Consider the following 14,566-nt stretch of genomic DNA (forward strand, 5'->3'; position numbering starts at 1 on the left):
CTAGCCGTTGCCGTTCACTATATATAGGGGGTTTGTGAAGCCATTCTACACACCATAAAATTCAGAATCAAAAGCCACAAACACTTCCCCTTCTCTTCCAAGTTTCGACAATTCATCAAGTACCAAAGTTCAAGGCCGTGAGCAATTCTCCTCTCCATTCAAGCATCTTTGCCGTGATCCTCATCCATTCCGCCACCTTTTGAAGCTTCTTGCGTAATTGAAGATAAAAAAGTGTAACCATGAAAACCTTATTTTGTTTTCGGTTTTTAATACTTTGTAAAACAATTTTCGGTTTCAATATGATTTTGGGTTTTGTTTTATTGTTATATGGTGTGTTGCGATTTCTATGGTGGATGAAGTGTTGATTTTAGATATGTAATTTTCGAATACTATGAAGCATGTTTTAGGTTTTCAAGTTGAAAAATTGCGATTTCTTATATGTTGAGCATGATTGTTAATTTCGAGCTTCAATCCTATCTTTTATGTGTTAATTGATCTTTGGATGCATACTTTGATTGATAAATATGTAATTGAATCCATATTAAGGTGCTAGCGTTCTAGGCTTTGATAATTAAAGTGGAAAACCTAAAATTGCTTAGGTAAATTAGGGTCTGGATCAAGGGACACCTTTTTTTACACAAATTTTGACACACCTTATGAGCCATTAGATTTTAAAATGTTCAATGGTTCAGATTTATTGTTTGAATGATATCACCATACAACAAGGTGACGTGGCAAATGATATGGCATTACAGAAGCTTTTCATAAAGAGAACTTACAAATCAGTAAAGTTCCTTCAATGTGTGGTGGTGCTCACAATGTTGGTTTTGACAATAGGGACTGCTATAATCATTTAAGGAACGTGAGACACAAAGATTTGGAATATGGAGATGCACAATTAGTCCTCAATTACGTCAGAAAAAAGCAAGCAGAAAATCCACAATTCTTTTATGCTATCCAGTGTGATGAAGATGGTAGAGTTACTAATTTTTTTTGGGTGGATTCTAGATCAAGGACGGCATATCAATATTTTGGGGATGTAGTGACATTTGATACAACACTAGCAACAGTTGCCCGCGCGTTGCTGCGGGAGTATGACTTGATTCTCTGTTCCTAATTTCATCAATTCCTCCCTTCAATGCCCTAATCTGCTTTTCCATTGCAAGCTTTTCGCCTTCCAAAGCCTGAAACTTCCTCAAGAGCTTCATACTCACTCTATCTGTGAGGGTGAAGATAAACTGAACTGACAAACTGCCATATAGGTTAACTTGGAGTCTAGGTAGACATCCCGTGTGATGCTGAGGGTATATGTGTACATTTTTTATTGAACAATATATGTTTACGTATCTCAAAATCTGGTGTTCTAACCAGATTCATATATTTACATGTTTCAAAAATCAAAGTTCCAAACAGACTAAGCTTGGCTATTGACGATTTTCCAAAATCAACATTCTAACCAAAGTTGCTTTTGATACTGGTTACAAAAATGGTTGGACATGAGAAAAAACATTAAATTCCCTCAGTTGGTTCATCTGGTGTTGAGACGTGCCTCATCTGGTGTTGAGAAGTGCCACATCTAGCGTTCACTGCATATCGTAACAGCTTAGGATTAATAGTGAAAAACCACAGAAGATCAACTGATACAGACAAAAAATATAACGATACGTACAATTGGGATAAAGGAAAAGCAGAGAGAAATCATGACAGCTAATTGTTCCGATCCAATGAATAGTCAGGGCTTAAATATCTATATGAAAATCAATATCTAGTAGAAGAATTTACCTTCAAAACAGTGAGTTTGGAGGTTTTTCTTTTGTCCTTCAACTGAGATTGCCTGCCAGCATTGTATATGTTAATCTCTATTTCTAACAGCATTATAAATTTATCAAAGGCAATACCGTTCAATTTTATGGTTACCTTCATGTAGGTGTCAATATCTGGATCAGGAACAATTCCTGCTTCCTTTTCTCTCCTGCTAACCTCTAGTATTATATTTGCATGAGCAAATTTGACTTCACATGTCAATGATGGAAATGAAGAACTAACCTGAAAAAAAAAAATTCAAAGGAGATGAGGAATGTACCAGCTCTGCTTCCAATACGTTGACAGCGGGCTGAAAACTCGATTGTTTCTCTTACAATCATCTCAGGTACGTGAAGGTTGTGTTGGCTTATGTACGCTGGAGTTTTTTGAGGAACAAACTGATCTAGCTTGTAATCATTGTATGGAATCTCCCCTGTAACCTGAGGTAAACAAAAGTCTTCATATTTTATGACATTTGTCAACCTTAATTTTATTGCTGTTGAGCTTTTGTACATGTATGTTTTCAAATACTCACCTTAGGGATTTGTCCAGTTTTCCGGCAAGTGCCAATAAGAAGGTGGTTTTACCTCCTCAACTATTTTTGCATTTCAGCAATCTTTATAGAACTCTCGATCCCCAAAACACAGCAGGTCAGCAAGAATATTTAACCTATATTAGCAAAATACTGTATGTAAGCAGAAGATTTTTCGAAATATGAACCAATAAGATAATAAGATAGTTTGCATCTTTCCCAGTACTACATCCTGTTCAAGCACAAAAACAATGACGTAGTAACATTCTTCTAGTAGTAAGGTACACCACGATATGGAGCAATGATGCTAGGCATGTTTGCATATTTCTAATCCAAAAGATTGAAGAAGCAATTCAACTTTTTGTGTTAGCCCTAAATCTTAAATCAGATATGAGGGTATTGAAATTTTTTTTGCATTCTTAATACACGACTCCAAATTTATTTCATAGTCTAAAAATGCAAGACATTCATGAAAGAAAACTCTACTATTTATTTCAAATTTATTTCCTTAAGCTTCATACTAATGCAATACCCAGAAACTAAAAGTTAAGGATTCACTCATTGAGTCATTGAGATGATTAAGTTTCATATGCAATGGAGGTTGCATGTGGCCTAGTTACAGCCTATACCATATCTCCATGATCATCTCTGCACAAAACTCCAAGAAATAGAACATTATAGAAATGGGTCGGAGAGACGGATAAAAAGGCCAACCTTGACACCCTTTGGTCCCATTGCATCTTTTACCTCCTTGGAGTCTCTTCCTATCCATTTGGGAGTCTCGGGAGTCTTTCAATATCAATTTTCTGTTTGTCATCCTGGGAATTTTTCAGAAATTGCATGCACAATTATTTCCTCTTTGAATTACAAACAAAAAAAACTTGCACAAATTAGGAAGACAGTAAGTTAAAATAACTCTATCAACTTGCAAAAATTTCCCAAAAAAAGGAAAAACCAAAGAACCAAATGTTCAGATAACTCTTGGAGGCTTATCTGACCCATTTTCTTCTTACCAATTCTTTTCTGTTTTCCAAAGATTTCAGTATTAAACATCGGAAGAAATTTTGAGAAATTGAAAAATATCGAACCTTTGAGTCGATTCTAGTTTATCCAATCCACAACATCTCTAATTTCTCCCCCAAATCTTCTTTATGCTCCCAAAGAAACGAACTGAGCTGAACCCAGACATAAAAAATCCAATCGATACGAAACGCTCTTCTCTCCACCGATCTGAATCTCGCAGACTCCAGTCCCGTATTCTAATCTCAAATAGAATCAAAATTCCGAATCTTTCGACTTCTCCCAGCTCAACAGACAAAAAAAAAAAAAAAAAACAGGAAGAAACTGCTTCGACTACTTCTTCTACTGAATCAGAGGGGATCGAACTTGATGATGATGAGATTATCAGAACAAACTCTGGTTCTTCTTCTTCGTTGTTGTCTCAGCAAGCCCAAACTTTTTTTACTTTTCGTTCTGTTCTCCTCTCTCTCTCTCTCTCGGAAGTCCCGAGTTCCCTTTCTTCTTCGATGCGCTAAACATCAGCAGTTCAGCACTACTGTCAAGTTGAGAGAGAAGAGAGAGAAGAAATTACTTTGTCAAAGAGGTAATTTAAGAAAACATAGAGGGCAAAAGCGTCACTTTAAATCGGGGGCCTTAGGAACAGTGCTTATGAACAGTAACTGACCTTTGGTATATAGTAAATATCGGACAAACAGGTATGACATGCCATTTGCCCCATTTACTGGAGTAAACCATCACTTCCGGTCCATACAATTTGGATGTGCCCTTTTGAAAGATGAGACAGAGGCGACATTCATTATGTGTTATCATATTTGGCAATGAAAGGAGCAATAGCAAAAAAATTTCCCAATACTTGTCGCCGCCTCTGCATTTGGCATATAAAGAAAAAATTTGGTGAAAAGTTGTCACATGTATATTTTAAAAGTCCGACTTCAAGACTAGCATGAAAAAGTGTATATGGGCAACATACAGAATTGAGGATTTTGAAGAGCAATGGAAGAAGTTAGTTGAGGAGCATGAATTGGAACAAAATGAATGGCTACAACAACTTTATGAAATTTGTGAATCTTGGGTTCCAGTAAATAATCGCAGAACGTTTTTTGCTGGAATGAATACAACAGGGCGTAGTGAAGGCACTAATGCATTATTTGATGACTTTGTTACATCAATGACCAATCTAAGAGAATTTGTTGTCAAGTATGAACAAGCCTTACATAAGATTATTACAAGGGAAAGTAGCGAAGATTTTACATCAGAGCATAAATATTGTATTGTGAATGATGATGACTTTCTTTTGAAACATGCAGCACAGGTGTATACTAGAAATATATTTGAAAAATTCAAGAGCGAATGGTCTAGAGTCAAATGGCTCAAAGTTGAAGAAAGGGGTTTCGATGATCAATTTCACAGATACTCATTGATGAAGAAAAATGATAACTCAAAAGAGTTTTTGGTGGAGTTGAATTTACAAACACGTGAGGGTAAATGTGAATGTCAAAATTTTGAATTTGTGGGAATAATTTGTCGGCATATTATGAAAGTATTTGTTCATCAAGACATTGATACAATACCCTCCCACTTTATTCTTCCAAGATGGAGACAAGGGGCAAATAATTTAGAGTTATGGATTTTGAAGCCTTGGTAAAGAATGATGGTAAAGAACAATCAGAAGCATTGAGATTTAGTCATATGAGTCGGACAGCTACTCAACTAGCTTGTTATGCAGCACCTTCAGATGAGGCCTACACAATGTACATGGATGGTTTAGATGAATTGTGCAAAAAAAATTCAAAAGTTAATAAGGTGTCAAAAGAAGATGCTATGGAGTCTCAAGATAATGTTTTTCGAGATGAAGCAGATCAATGTACGAGTAAGTCCTCCGAGTCATTGCTTTTGGATCCAAATATCTCAAAAACCAAGGGTAGAAAGAAGGATGAGAATAGTAGAAGAAAAAGTAAAAGCTCTAAGAGGATAAAAGGCGGTATGGAGTTGGCTCAAAGCAAGCAGAGAAAGTGTACAATGTGCCAACAGCCAGGACATAATAAGCTTACTTGTAATTTAAACCCAGATGCAAAAAGAAAAACGATTGTTTCTACGAATCAAAGTAAGTTAACTTTTTTTTTTATTTGTCAGATCATATAGTTTCACTTGATGTATAAATTATGATAGTTTTTAATACTTTCACTACACCAAAAATCGTATCAGACAACGGCAGAAAACCGATGTGGGATTTGGAGTCCCACCGTTGTAGAGTGAGCCGTTGTCTGATGAAAAATCAGACAACGGTGGAACACAGTTGTGTGATAAACACACAGACAACAGGTATGTGTTATAACTGTTGTGTGATAGCTCGGCAGATGGCTCGGCAAATGCGAAGCGCAGCTGCGCAGCAGTTGAGGCGCTGTCTTCAGACAACAGTGCTAGTTTTAAGCTGTTGTATGTTTAGCGTTTCAGACAACATTTTTTTATTTTGTCTGTTGTCTGATTGATCTTCAAACTTCAGTTCTTGGACTATATCTGTTGTGTGATAAACTTTGGGACAACAGAGTTCAATTGGTTCTGTTGTGTGATTAACTTTTAAGACTACAAAGTTCAATTAATTCTGTTGTCTGAGTATAAATTAGAAGACACTGATTCGTTAAAAACCGATGTATGATATGATTGATTACAATGTGTTTTTGTCCCCTTTTTGGCCATTTAGACAACAGGCAGTTATCATTATATCTAATCTGTTGTGTGATCATTTGAACATTCCATTCCTGAATTAGATTGTGCATTCATTTGGTCCATTTACCAAATGAACAGTACTCTATCAAATACAAACATTCCAAACCATCAAATGATTCATATAACCAATACTTTAAACTTCAAAAGCAAAAGGGGTGCATTTCCCAATCATTGAAACCAACATTTTACACAAGAAAAGCATTCTAGTGCATGCCCTAAACACAAGCAAATGAATGAAGTGAAAAGTCAAATAAATAGCTCGGTATTGATGTGCCTTGACCAGCTCTTTAGAGATCTGTGATCCACGATTGGGTTGAGATGATGAAGAGGACTTTGTCATGGTTGAAGTATTCTTGGAAGCAGCAGCATCAGCCTGCGTAGAATCAAACTAAGAAATAAGGAGAAAAAAAGCAGAATGCAACACACAGGCAATGAGGTAAGAATAACATTGAACGATAGCATGTACCAGTCATCATATATTGATTACCCTGAATATCCGGTGAATGCCTCAAAGTAGCATGTACCAGACCAAATGCTATATTTTTGTAGAAGTAGCAAATCTGAAAAGCAAAATATTTCCATCAACAAGTGGATGAAGTTCAAAAAAGAAGACTAAGTAGGCACATGCTCTCGTGTTCCTAAGCATGTGCAAGTATACAACATACAACATACAAGCACAAGCAAGTGGCATTTTAACAAATCTGTGACAATAAACTACTAGATGAGCATACTGATATTACCATCTGAGCAATCCTTTTATAGCACCAATGTCCATGGACAACCAAAAGTCTCTCCAAAAACTGAAACTGGGCAATAGCAAAGTCACTGGCCAACACAGCCTGCAAGCAATTACGAACTATCATGAGATTCACTGTAAAATGAGAAACTGGTTCTTGCTTCCACCACAGATACCTTGCTTCCCATTTAGACATGTAATACAAACATTATCACATGTAAGCTATTATATGTTATATAAATACAGACCCAGATGACCCTCCACCCACACACACACACACAGACACACTATCTGTTCATAGTCAGGTAACAATTCCAACGAAGCACCACATGTCATTGTAGTATCTCTGTTACTAGGAGTACTAATGTGCCCGTAACTCCTAATATGGCTCCATTACATGCACTATTAACTGAACCTAGCCAATGAAAGACATAAAAAGTATAAAAGAACAATCAACTTTATGCAACTACTTGTTTACCTTTTCAAATATTATTAGGTTTTGGTCCACATTTATTAGAGTAAATAATTTTTTTGGCTCTTGTCCTCCATTATTGCAATCTTTTTAAATAAATAAAAACAATAAGAAATGATGTTACATGTGTATAAATTTTAAAAAGATTTAAAAAGAAGGGGGAAATGTAGCTTTATTATTATTCACGTTAGTGCTTTCTACTTAAATGGTTAGAGACAAACCCTATGTTGATTGCAGTTTCCATCTTATCCCCTGTCAACACCCAGATCTTGAGATCAGGTTGTGCAAGATTGTATATGCATTGGGGCATCTAAGAGAATAAGAAAAGGTACTAAGTTGCCGTAAATCAAAACGGCAGTTCCTTATTTACTACTGTAATATGAAGCTTATCTTACCCTTTTTTGCAATTTGTCCTCCACAGCTGTAGCACCAACCATGATCAAGTCTTTTTCCATCTTCTCTGCTACTCGCTCGAGCATCACCTCCCTATCAGCCCCGATAGATGATTTTGCTTTTGAAATTCATTGTTCCAAGCAGAATACTCAGACTCCTCAAGCTTTTTATAAGCAAGCGTCAACGTACGCAACCCAGCTTCTCCATATTCATTCAAATGCTTGGTACTAGCTTCCTCATAAATTCTTCCATTCTTTGACAGTCAATCGAAAATGATGCTGTGGATGTAGATAAAGGAATGACTTATGGGAGTTAAAGGGAATAAGATTAATAAAGATAAAAAAGATCAAAAATCCATGCTTTCCTCTCCCCCTGTTTAGGATGCTTTGGGGGGGGGGTTGAGAGAGGGGATGAAATATTGCAGAGTCAGAGTCCAAAGAAATGTTTGTTATATCTAGATATCAACTAGGCAAAAAATTGTTAAACCCAGAACACAAAAAGAACTTTCAAGCTCAAAAACCAATCTCTAGTACAAAACACCCAGATCTTACACACACTGAATACAAAGAAACAGAAAATGCATACAAACTGGGGAAACAGAAATACTAAAAGCTAAGAAGAGCCTAAGAAGATTGAACAGAAACACAAAGAACACAAACCATTGATAAGCATTAACACATGAACAAAGAAAAAAATATAAAGAAGAGCCTAGTCTGTGCTTGAATCATTTGATATAAAGAATACAAACCAATCATTTGGATCAACCTGTTAGAACTTAGAACATAATGAATTATCATTTAATTACATTCTTCACAGATTACATTTGTGTAATTTAATCCCTATCCAAAATCCTATACTATATCAGCTCAACAATAGAAACTCTTTCAACAAATTTAAAGGCAACCAATTTGTATTAGTACATAAAGTGCGATCATTACTCTAACTATAACAAATAGCACATCAATTATGTGTCACAAATAGTCCAAGCTCACTTGACTAAGAGAATGAAAATATGAAGGCTGACCTATCTTAAAACCATTATATTCAATGGTTGAATCATCTGGTCTTGCATTTTCTTTACTATAGAAGTCCATGGTATACAACATGCCCGAATATCCACCCTGTTTAACACCAATTCCCAGGCATAGATCCTCATTATGTTTGGATCTCATCTTATTGAAGTGCTTTGATGCATTCTCTGTGAGTGAAATTGCAGGTGCAATGTCGTCGGATGTCTAGGCAGCTGAAACACAAATGGGGATTAGCATTGAGCAGGCCATAATCAAATAAATGATATGAAAACGAAATGAAATTCACATTTGCTTTGCATAATGTGTTTCAAACTATTATAGACAATTTAGATCCAGCTAAATATTATCCGAAATTCTTAATTCGAACATCGTAATAAATAATTCACATCCAAACTAAATTCATGCAGCATTTATATGACGAATTTATGCTTCTAATTGAAAAAGCAAAGGCCTTTTGTTGTGGAGACCTAACAAATTTCAATTACAGCGAACAATTGGAAATCAAAACCAAATTATAGCAAACTAATTATAGAAACAAAAAAGAGCGCAGCTCACTGGAAGTTGAATTGAATGGGTATTCCATGGCTGATAGTAGTGGATGAAAATCAGAAAGAAATTGAATTCCGAGCTGAAGAGGAAACGAAGCAGAGAGGAGAGGCAGTGCGTAATTACCATATGCAGAGATCATCATAACCAGAACCAATTCTTGGCAGTAGGCCCGGAACCATAACCTGTTTCCCTTCCCTTTCAGGACATGCAACCAAAGCCAATAACTCAGAGCTGAATCAAAACAATCACAGCCATTACCAAGCACAATCCTGCAAATCCCAAATAGCCCAAAAAATGAAATCAGAAAAGCATGCCAACAAAACATTAAAGAAGTCATAAATTGTCAAATACCAAAAGCCAAAAAACCAAATTTCTTTCCACCAGAGAATGAGAAGACCAACAAAAAAATATTCATGTACGATCGAGCAAACAATCCTAGCCCCCCTCTCTTTTCTACACAGATCGAGCAAACAACTGAAAACAAACAAACACCTCTCTATCTCTCTCTCAGCAAAATAACGAAGACCAAATCTAGAGAAGGAGAAAAGGGAATTACCTTCGTGATGATGTTGCTCAGAATCAAAACTTCGAGCTTCTTCCTTTTTGGTTTGCAGGTGAGGGGAGATGAGAGAGGAAATGGGTTGGCTTCGGAGGGATAGACATGAACAAGAAGAGGGATCGAAATCTTAATCGATGAGTGCAATCGAACCCTAATCTAGATGTGTTTGATAACAGAAGGTGTTTTGATGAGAGACCCATGGTGTTTTGATGAGAGATTGATGGTTTTTGATGATGTTGAGAATAATCCCATTCATATCGAGGTACAGATTGTCATACTCGCCGTTAGGATTTGGCTTACTGGTGTGGACCGGAATCGAAACGTCGCCGATTACAACCGGTTCTTCTTCTACCACATCGACGACGACGAGTGGATACTTCTCCGCTAGCCATCTGTAGAAAGCTGGAACTCCCATTGCCGATCGCGCTAAGCTCCGAGCCCAGCAGATCTCTCTGTTTCTCTATCGGAAAAGGCAGAGCGAAATCGGAGGTCGAATCAAAACCCTAAGCTGAGACTGAAACTCTGAATTGAATAGGAGAAGGAACAAACCGCGCGCCGAGCGTGATTTTGTTTGGCAACTTAGCAAAATGGTTGAGAGCTGCTCGATGAGGAGAGGAAACGGCTGTTTTGATAAAGTCTTGACGGGGAGACAACAAATCCAATAAACCTAGCTAGCTAATTAAGTTGTCAAAGGCGGGCTTTTAATTTTTGCTTTATGAATCAGACAACATAAAGACGAAGTTTTGTTGTCTGATTGTGAACAACTTAAACCTCAGCTAAGGTTTCAAAGAGGGAAAAGTTCCCGCTATAATATCGACCAAAGTAACATGCTAGGCAATGGTCATTTACACAACGGAAACAACTCATTTGGTTGTGTGATTATCAATCTGGTGCTATATTTCAATCAAAACTTAGAGGTTTTTGGGCGGCTCGAGTGCCATTTTGGGCCAAATAAAGGCACATCCAAATATTTCCCACTTCATCACACAACAAAAAGTAAAAAACCGTTGTATCATGTTTTCCATGCTACTCTCATACAACAGATATAACTATACTGTTGTACGATGTAGTACCAATTTGGAGCCAAATTTGAGTCGATCTGGGAGGGAAATCTGCCGCTATTTTTTTTTATGATTCAGACAACAGATTATTTTTGTAACCGTTGTGCAATGACCTTCTAAACAAAAACTTCAGAATTTTAACCACCTTATACAACGTAAGTTTACTAAACATGTTGTGTGATTCACTTTTCTTCATCACACAACACATTTTTTTTTTTCGTTGTGCAAAAAGTGTTGTGTGTTAACGTTTTTGGTGTAGTGTTTCATCTTAATTTGCGTGTTTAGGGAATAAGAATATGCAAGATTGGGACAAAGATTCAGACGAGGAAGATTCAGATAGTAACAAGGAAGAATGAATTCAACTTCGTATTGATTTTTTTTCTCTTAGTAACTACTGTTTCATTGAGAGAGAATATGTTAATTTGTTTTGTTATTGTTTTTATACAAGAATTAATTTACATTGAGGCATGTTATTTTTGTTCTTATAAAAGAATGGTATCAATCAACTCTTTGTTTTCGTATTTAATGGATTTTCTGTAGCTAGTTCAATGTATCCACAGCAAGTGACATGCACTTACTGAGAACACATGGAAGGAGAAAAATCAGATCTATACTTCTACATATATGAACGTCAAATTATATAAGTTCTTCTACCTTTTTATTTATTAATTTGTTTGCTATTTTAATGAGTCGACCAGATTCATTACAATGCACCCTGTGTTGCTAGATAGCTAGCTAAAATAGGTGAATTTTACACAGATCAGATTGATCTCTAGTTGCAACTTCTTCATTAACAGTGGTTGGATAACAATGATCGGGTCTATATTGGTCACATTCAACCTGGTCCAGTGCCAATCAGACAATAAGGGTGGCAAGATTGTGTGCAAATACCTTCTTCGGACTCTTAAAAGACCATCAACAACATGCAATATATATATATATATATATATATATATATATATATATATATATATATATATATATATATAAGGAAGACCTACTTTATATACTTTAATTATCTATGAAACGAAGCCAATATCTGGAAAATGATACAGTAAAATCCCATTCAACTATCTCATTAACTTAACTGCCAACAATTGATAAATGCAACCAGTGATTATCAAGTATGCAAAATACTCCCAAGTAGCACGGACTGTAGTCCGTGAATGGGACTTAATATTTTGTGTCCGCATCCTGCTGCTTTCTGCTGCCCTCACTTGAGAGAACGGCTGTCCCTATAGAGAACTCCGACATGAAACGACTTTGTCATCGTCAGACATAATAACAATAGAATTATCAACCTCAGCAGAATTATTCCCAGCGACACTGTAATCTGGGTTCCATATGATTCGATAAAAGGTGACAGGTCTCTTCTATTTAAATGATATGTTTGGATATCGCACTATATATGGATCCCATGCCATTCTCTTAATCAGGAGAAGTCTTGTACTACAATGACTGATCAATCGACCAGAATTTGATATAGTATGGGGCCTCTCATAACGGTAAGAGGAGACAACAATGCTCAATGTTTTGTCAAGTCTCACATGCTCAATCGAAATCCAGGTTATGATGGCAAAGAGCTGTCATTCAAGTTTCATGGTGATGGAAAGTTGGGCAATTTTGAAGGTGTATGGGGAAAAAACGTCAAGAGCGTCAAGGTGCACTTGGGCAATTTTAAAGAACGTCAAGAGCTTCAATGGCGTGTTCTTGTGCTATTTTTTCTTCTTCTTTTGATCGTGTACAGTATTGAATAGTACTCCTAATTATGTTATTCATCTTCCTCTTTTATTTCTTTTTTAGTTTTTGTTGATTTTAATTTTCCAAATAGTAATTTTGTTTTTTCTTTTAGTGAAGAAAAGTTTAATCTTAGGTTAGAAAATGTAATGCCATGTCATTTGCCACGTCACCTTGTTGTATGGTGACATCATCCAAACAATAAATCTGAACCATTGAACATTTTAAAATCTAATGGCTCATAAGGTGTGTCAAAATTTGTGTAAAAAAAGGTGTCCCTTGATCCGGACCTACTAAATTAACAATGAGTCTTGCATGCTTGATTAGCGTTCTAACTTGTGTTCTTGGCTTGAATTGATCAAACTTCCATGGTGCTTTATGTGTTAAAAGTGTTCTTGTTAGTACTTAGCTACCACTAGTAATTGCATGCTTAATAGGGTTAACTATGGTACGTTCATCTAGTTAAATTAATTAAGGGAAGTAAAAAGAACTTTGTATGCGTTCATCTTTGTTCTTGATTGATTCTATGCTATAACATATTTTGATTCGTGATTTGATATTTGAAACCTTACCAATATGTTAATAGTAGTTAATTATATATATTTTCGTTCCATTCCTTTATCTCTAATTGATTATGTGTTTTGATCTGTCACATGTATTTAATTAGTTGTTAATTTAGCAAATAAAATCCTAAATCCCCATTACTTGTATTTTCGTAAATAATGTGTATAATATATAGTTTTGTTTTGTCTAACGTTTTATTTTTCAGGAATTAATAAGGCCCTAATCCCCGGTTGAGAATGATTCCTACTTATTCTTATTACATTGATAGGATTTTAAATTGAGCACTAACTTTGTGCAGGTCAATTTTTTGTGTTGTTGCCGGGGATTAAAATTCTTTTTATTTCTTGATAAATGCCGTTGGATATTGTAAAATGTAAATAAAATTGTTTTCGAGATTTGTGTTTGATGGTGATTTGTTTGGGTTTAAGTTTAATTATGAGTTTGAAGTTGATAGGAATGGGTGAAGTCTCTTTTGTTAATATTAGCCTAAACCATTTAAGGGCACCTAGTCCAGGTTCCTTAAAGTTGAGGGCGGCTTTTATTAACACTTGTTGAACTATCTTCACACTTGTGAAATTTCTTATCTAAGTAAGTATAGCCTATGTGGAATGGTGTCTAGAAAGGGGACAATATCCATGACGGGTTCTGAATTCAGAAGTGCATACAATTGGGCCTAAACCACTATGTGGGAGTAGCTCAAGCCAAAATGAATTCTGCCTCTTGTGTTCGTCCTCCCCCACCTGACCATTTCACTAAGGTTGCCCAAAGGATTTGAAAGGAAACTTGTGTCTAGATGACTATACTTGGGCCGTACTTCCAATTGATTAAAAACTTGTGGTTGAATTTGAATTCTTATAAGTTGCTTGATTTCACAAATCCACCCCTAAAATTGTAAATGTTTTATACTTACACAATACTTGTAAATTTTGTTGTATTTGTATAAGGTGTACGTTTGTATGTTTGTATGTGTTACATTAAATTTGTAAAATAATTAACTTGTATTTCTTTTATTGTATAGTTTACTAACTTATTTAATTTTTAATGTTGTCCAGGATTTCCATGAATGTTCGAGCCTTCTAAAATCCCTAGTGCACGAGAGATTGAAGCAAGACTTGAACGTTTGAAGAATCCTCCACAATTTGAACACCGAAGACTTTCTCCTTTGAAATTCAAATCGTACTCATTCAACGATCAAGGGAAGAGGATCTTAGACTCAAAGGAATCCACATCACCTACACCTACTGCATCTCCACCATCTTTGACGCCATCACCACTTGTCTCGTCCATCTCACCATCACCTCAGATCACACCACCTCATACGCCATCCTCTGAAGAAGAAGAAGAAATGGCCAGTCTTGGGGGCAATAATGAGGCTAATAAGG

At 36.0% G+C, this 14,566-nt stretch overlaps 2 protein-coding genes and 2 long non-coding RNA genes across 5 annotated transcripts; 1 reads left to right on the plus strand and 3 right to left on the minus strand.

The window, feature by feature from the left end:
• Window positions 1-1,065: 1,065 nt before the first annotated feature.
• LOC133719756 (pleiotropic drug resistance protein 3-like) lies at window positions 1,066-2,451 on the minus strand. 2 transcript variants are annotated; one of them, XM_062145928.1, is made up of 5 exons: window positions 2,339-2,451; window positions 2,084-2,243; window positions 1,918-1,982; window positions 1,783-1,834; window positions 1,066-1,586 (listed from the first exon to the last, which is right to left on the minus strand). In XM_062145928.1, the coding sequence occupies exons 2-5, from the start codon at window positions 2,142-2,144 to the stop codon at window positions 1,510-1,512; spliced, it is 255 nt and encodes an 84-aa protein (XP_062001912.1). In that variant the 5' UTR covers window positions 2,145-2,243; window positions 2,339-2,451; the 3' UTR covers window positions 1,066-1,509. The 2 variants fall into 2 exon arrangements, with proteins under 2 accessions (XP_062001912.1, XP_062001911.1); XM_062145927.1 differs by having other exon boundaries at window positions 1,918-2,012.
• Window positions 2,452-4,298: 1,847 nt separating this feature from the next.
• Window positions 4,299-5,514, plus strand: LOC133723311 (protein FAR1-RELATED SEQUENCE 5-like). Its single transcript, XM_062150121.1, has 3 exons — window positions 4,299-4,836; window positions 4,992-5,336; window positions 5,489-5,514. Exons 1-3 carry the CDS (start codon window positions 4,299-4,301, stop codon window positions 5,512-5,514), a joined length of 909 nt encoding a protein of 302 aa, XP_062006105.1.
• Window positions 5,515-6,119: 605 nt separating this feature from the next.
• LOC133720460 (uncharacterized) lies at window positions 6,120-6,914 on the minus strand. The gene is made up of 3 exons (XR_009851874.1): window positions 6,823-6,914; window positions 6,570-6,642; window positions 6,120-6,455 (listed from the first exon to the last, which is right to left on the minus strand). It is a non-coding gene; the product is annotated as an uncharacterized LOC133720460 (long non-coding RNA).
• A 775-nt stretch (window positions 6,915-7,689) lies between these two features.
• On the minus strand, window positions 7,690-9,654 carry LOC133720122 (uncharacterized). The gene is made up of 3 exons (XR_009851697.1): window positions 9,387-9,654; window positions 8,708-8,926; window positions 7,690-7,961 (listed from the first exon to the last, which is right to left on the minus strand). It is a non-coding gene; the product is annotated as an uncharacterized LOC133720122 (long non-coding RNA).
• Window positions 9,655-14,566: the final 4,912 nt, after the last annotated feature.

The sequence above is a fragment of the Rosa rugosa genome, chromosome 7 (assembly GCF_958449725.1).
Source record: "Rosa rugosa chromosome 7, drRosRugo1.1, whole genome shotgun sequence".
Lineage (NCBI taxonomy): Eukaryota > Viridiplantae > Streptophyta > Magnoliopsida > Rosales > Rosaceae > Rosa > Rosa rugosa.

What these genes read in the sequence shown, in the direction of transcription:
- LOC133719756 (XM_062145927.1), bottom strand. Translation starts at nt 2,144, where the DNA reads ATGATTGTAAGAGAAACAATCGAGTTTTCAGCCCGCTGTCAACGTATT. An exon ending in ACGTATTGGAAGCAGAGCTG is followed by an intron (nt 2,013 to 2,083) that starts GTACATTCCTCA and finishes TGACATGTGAAG; the next exon opens with TCAAATTTGCTCATGCAAAT. An exon ending in CCAAACTCACTGTTTTGAAG is followed by an intron (nt 1,587 to 1,782) that starts GTAAATTCTTCT and finishes TACGATATGCAG; the next exon opens with TGAACGCTAGATGTGGCACT.
- LOC133723311 (XM_062150121.1), top strand. Translation starts at nt 4,299, where the DNA reads ATGAAAAAGTGTATATGGGCAACATACAGAATTGAGGATTTTGAAGAG. An exon ending in GAATTTACAAACACGTGAGG is followed by an intron (nt 4,837 to 4,991) that starts GTAAATGTGAAT and finishes TGGATTTTGAAG; the next exon opens with CCTTGGTAAAGAATGATGGT. An exon ending in CTCTAAGAGGATAAAAGGCG is followed by an intron (nt 5,337 to 5,488) that starts GTATGGAGTTGG and finishes TTTATTTGTCAG; the next exon opens with ATCATATAGTTTCACTTGAT.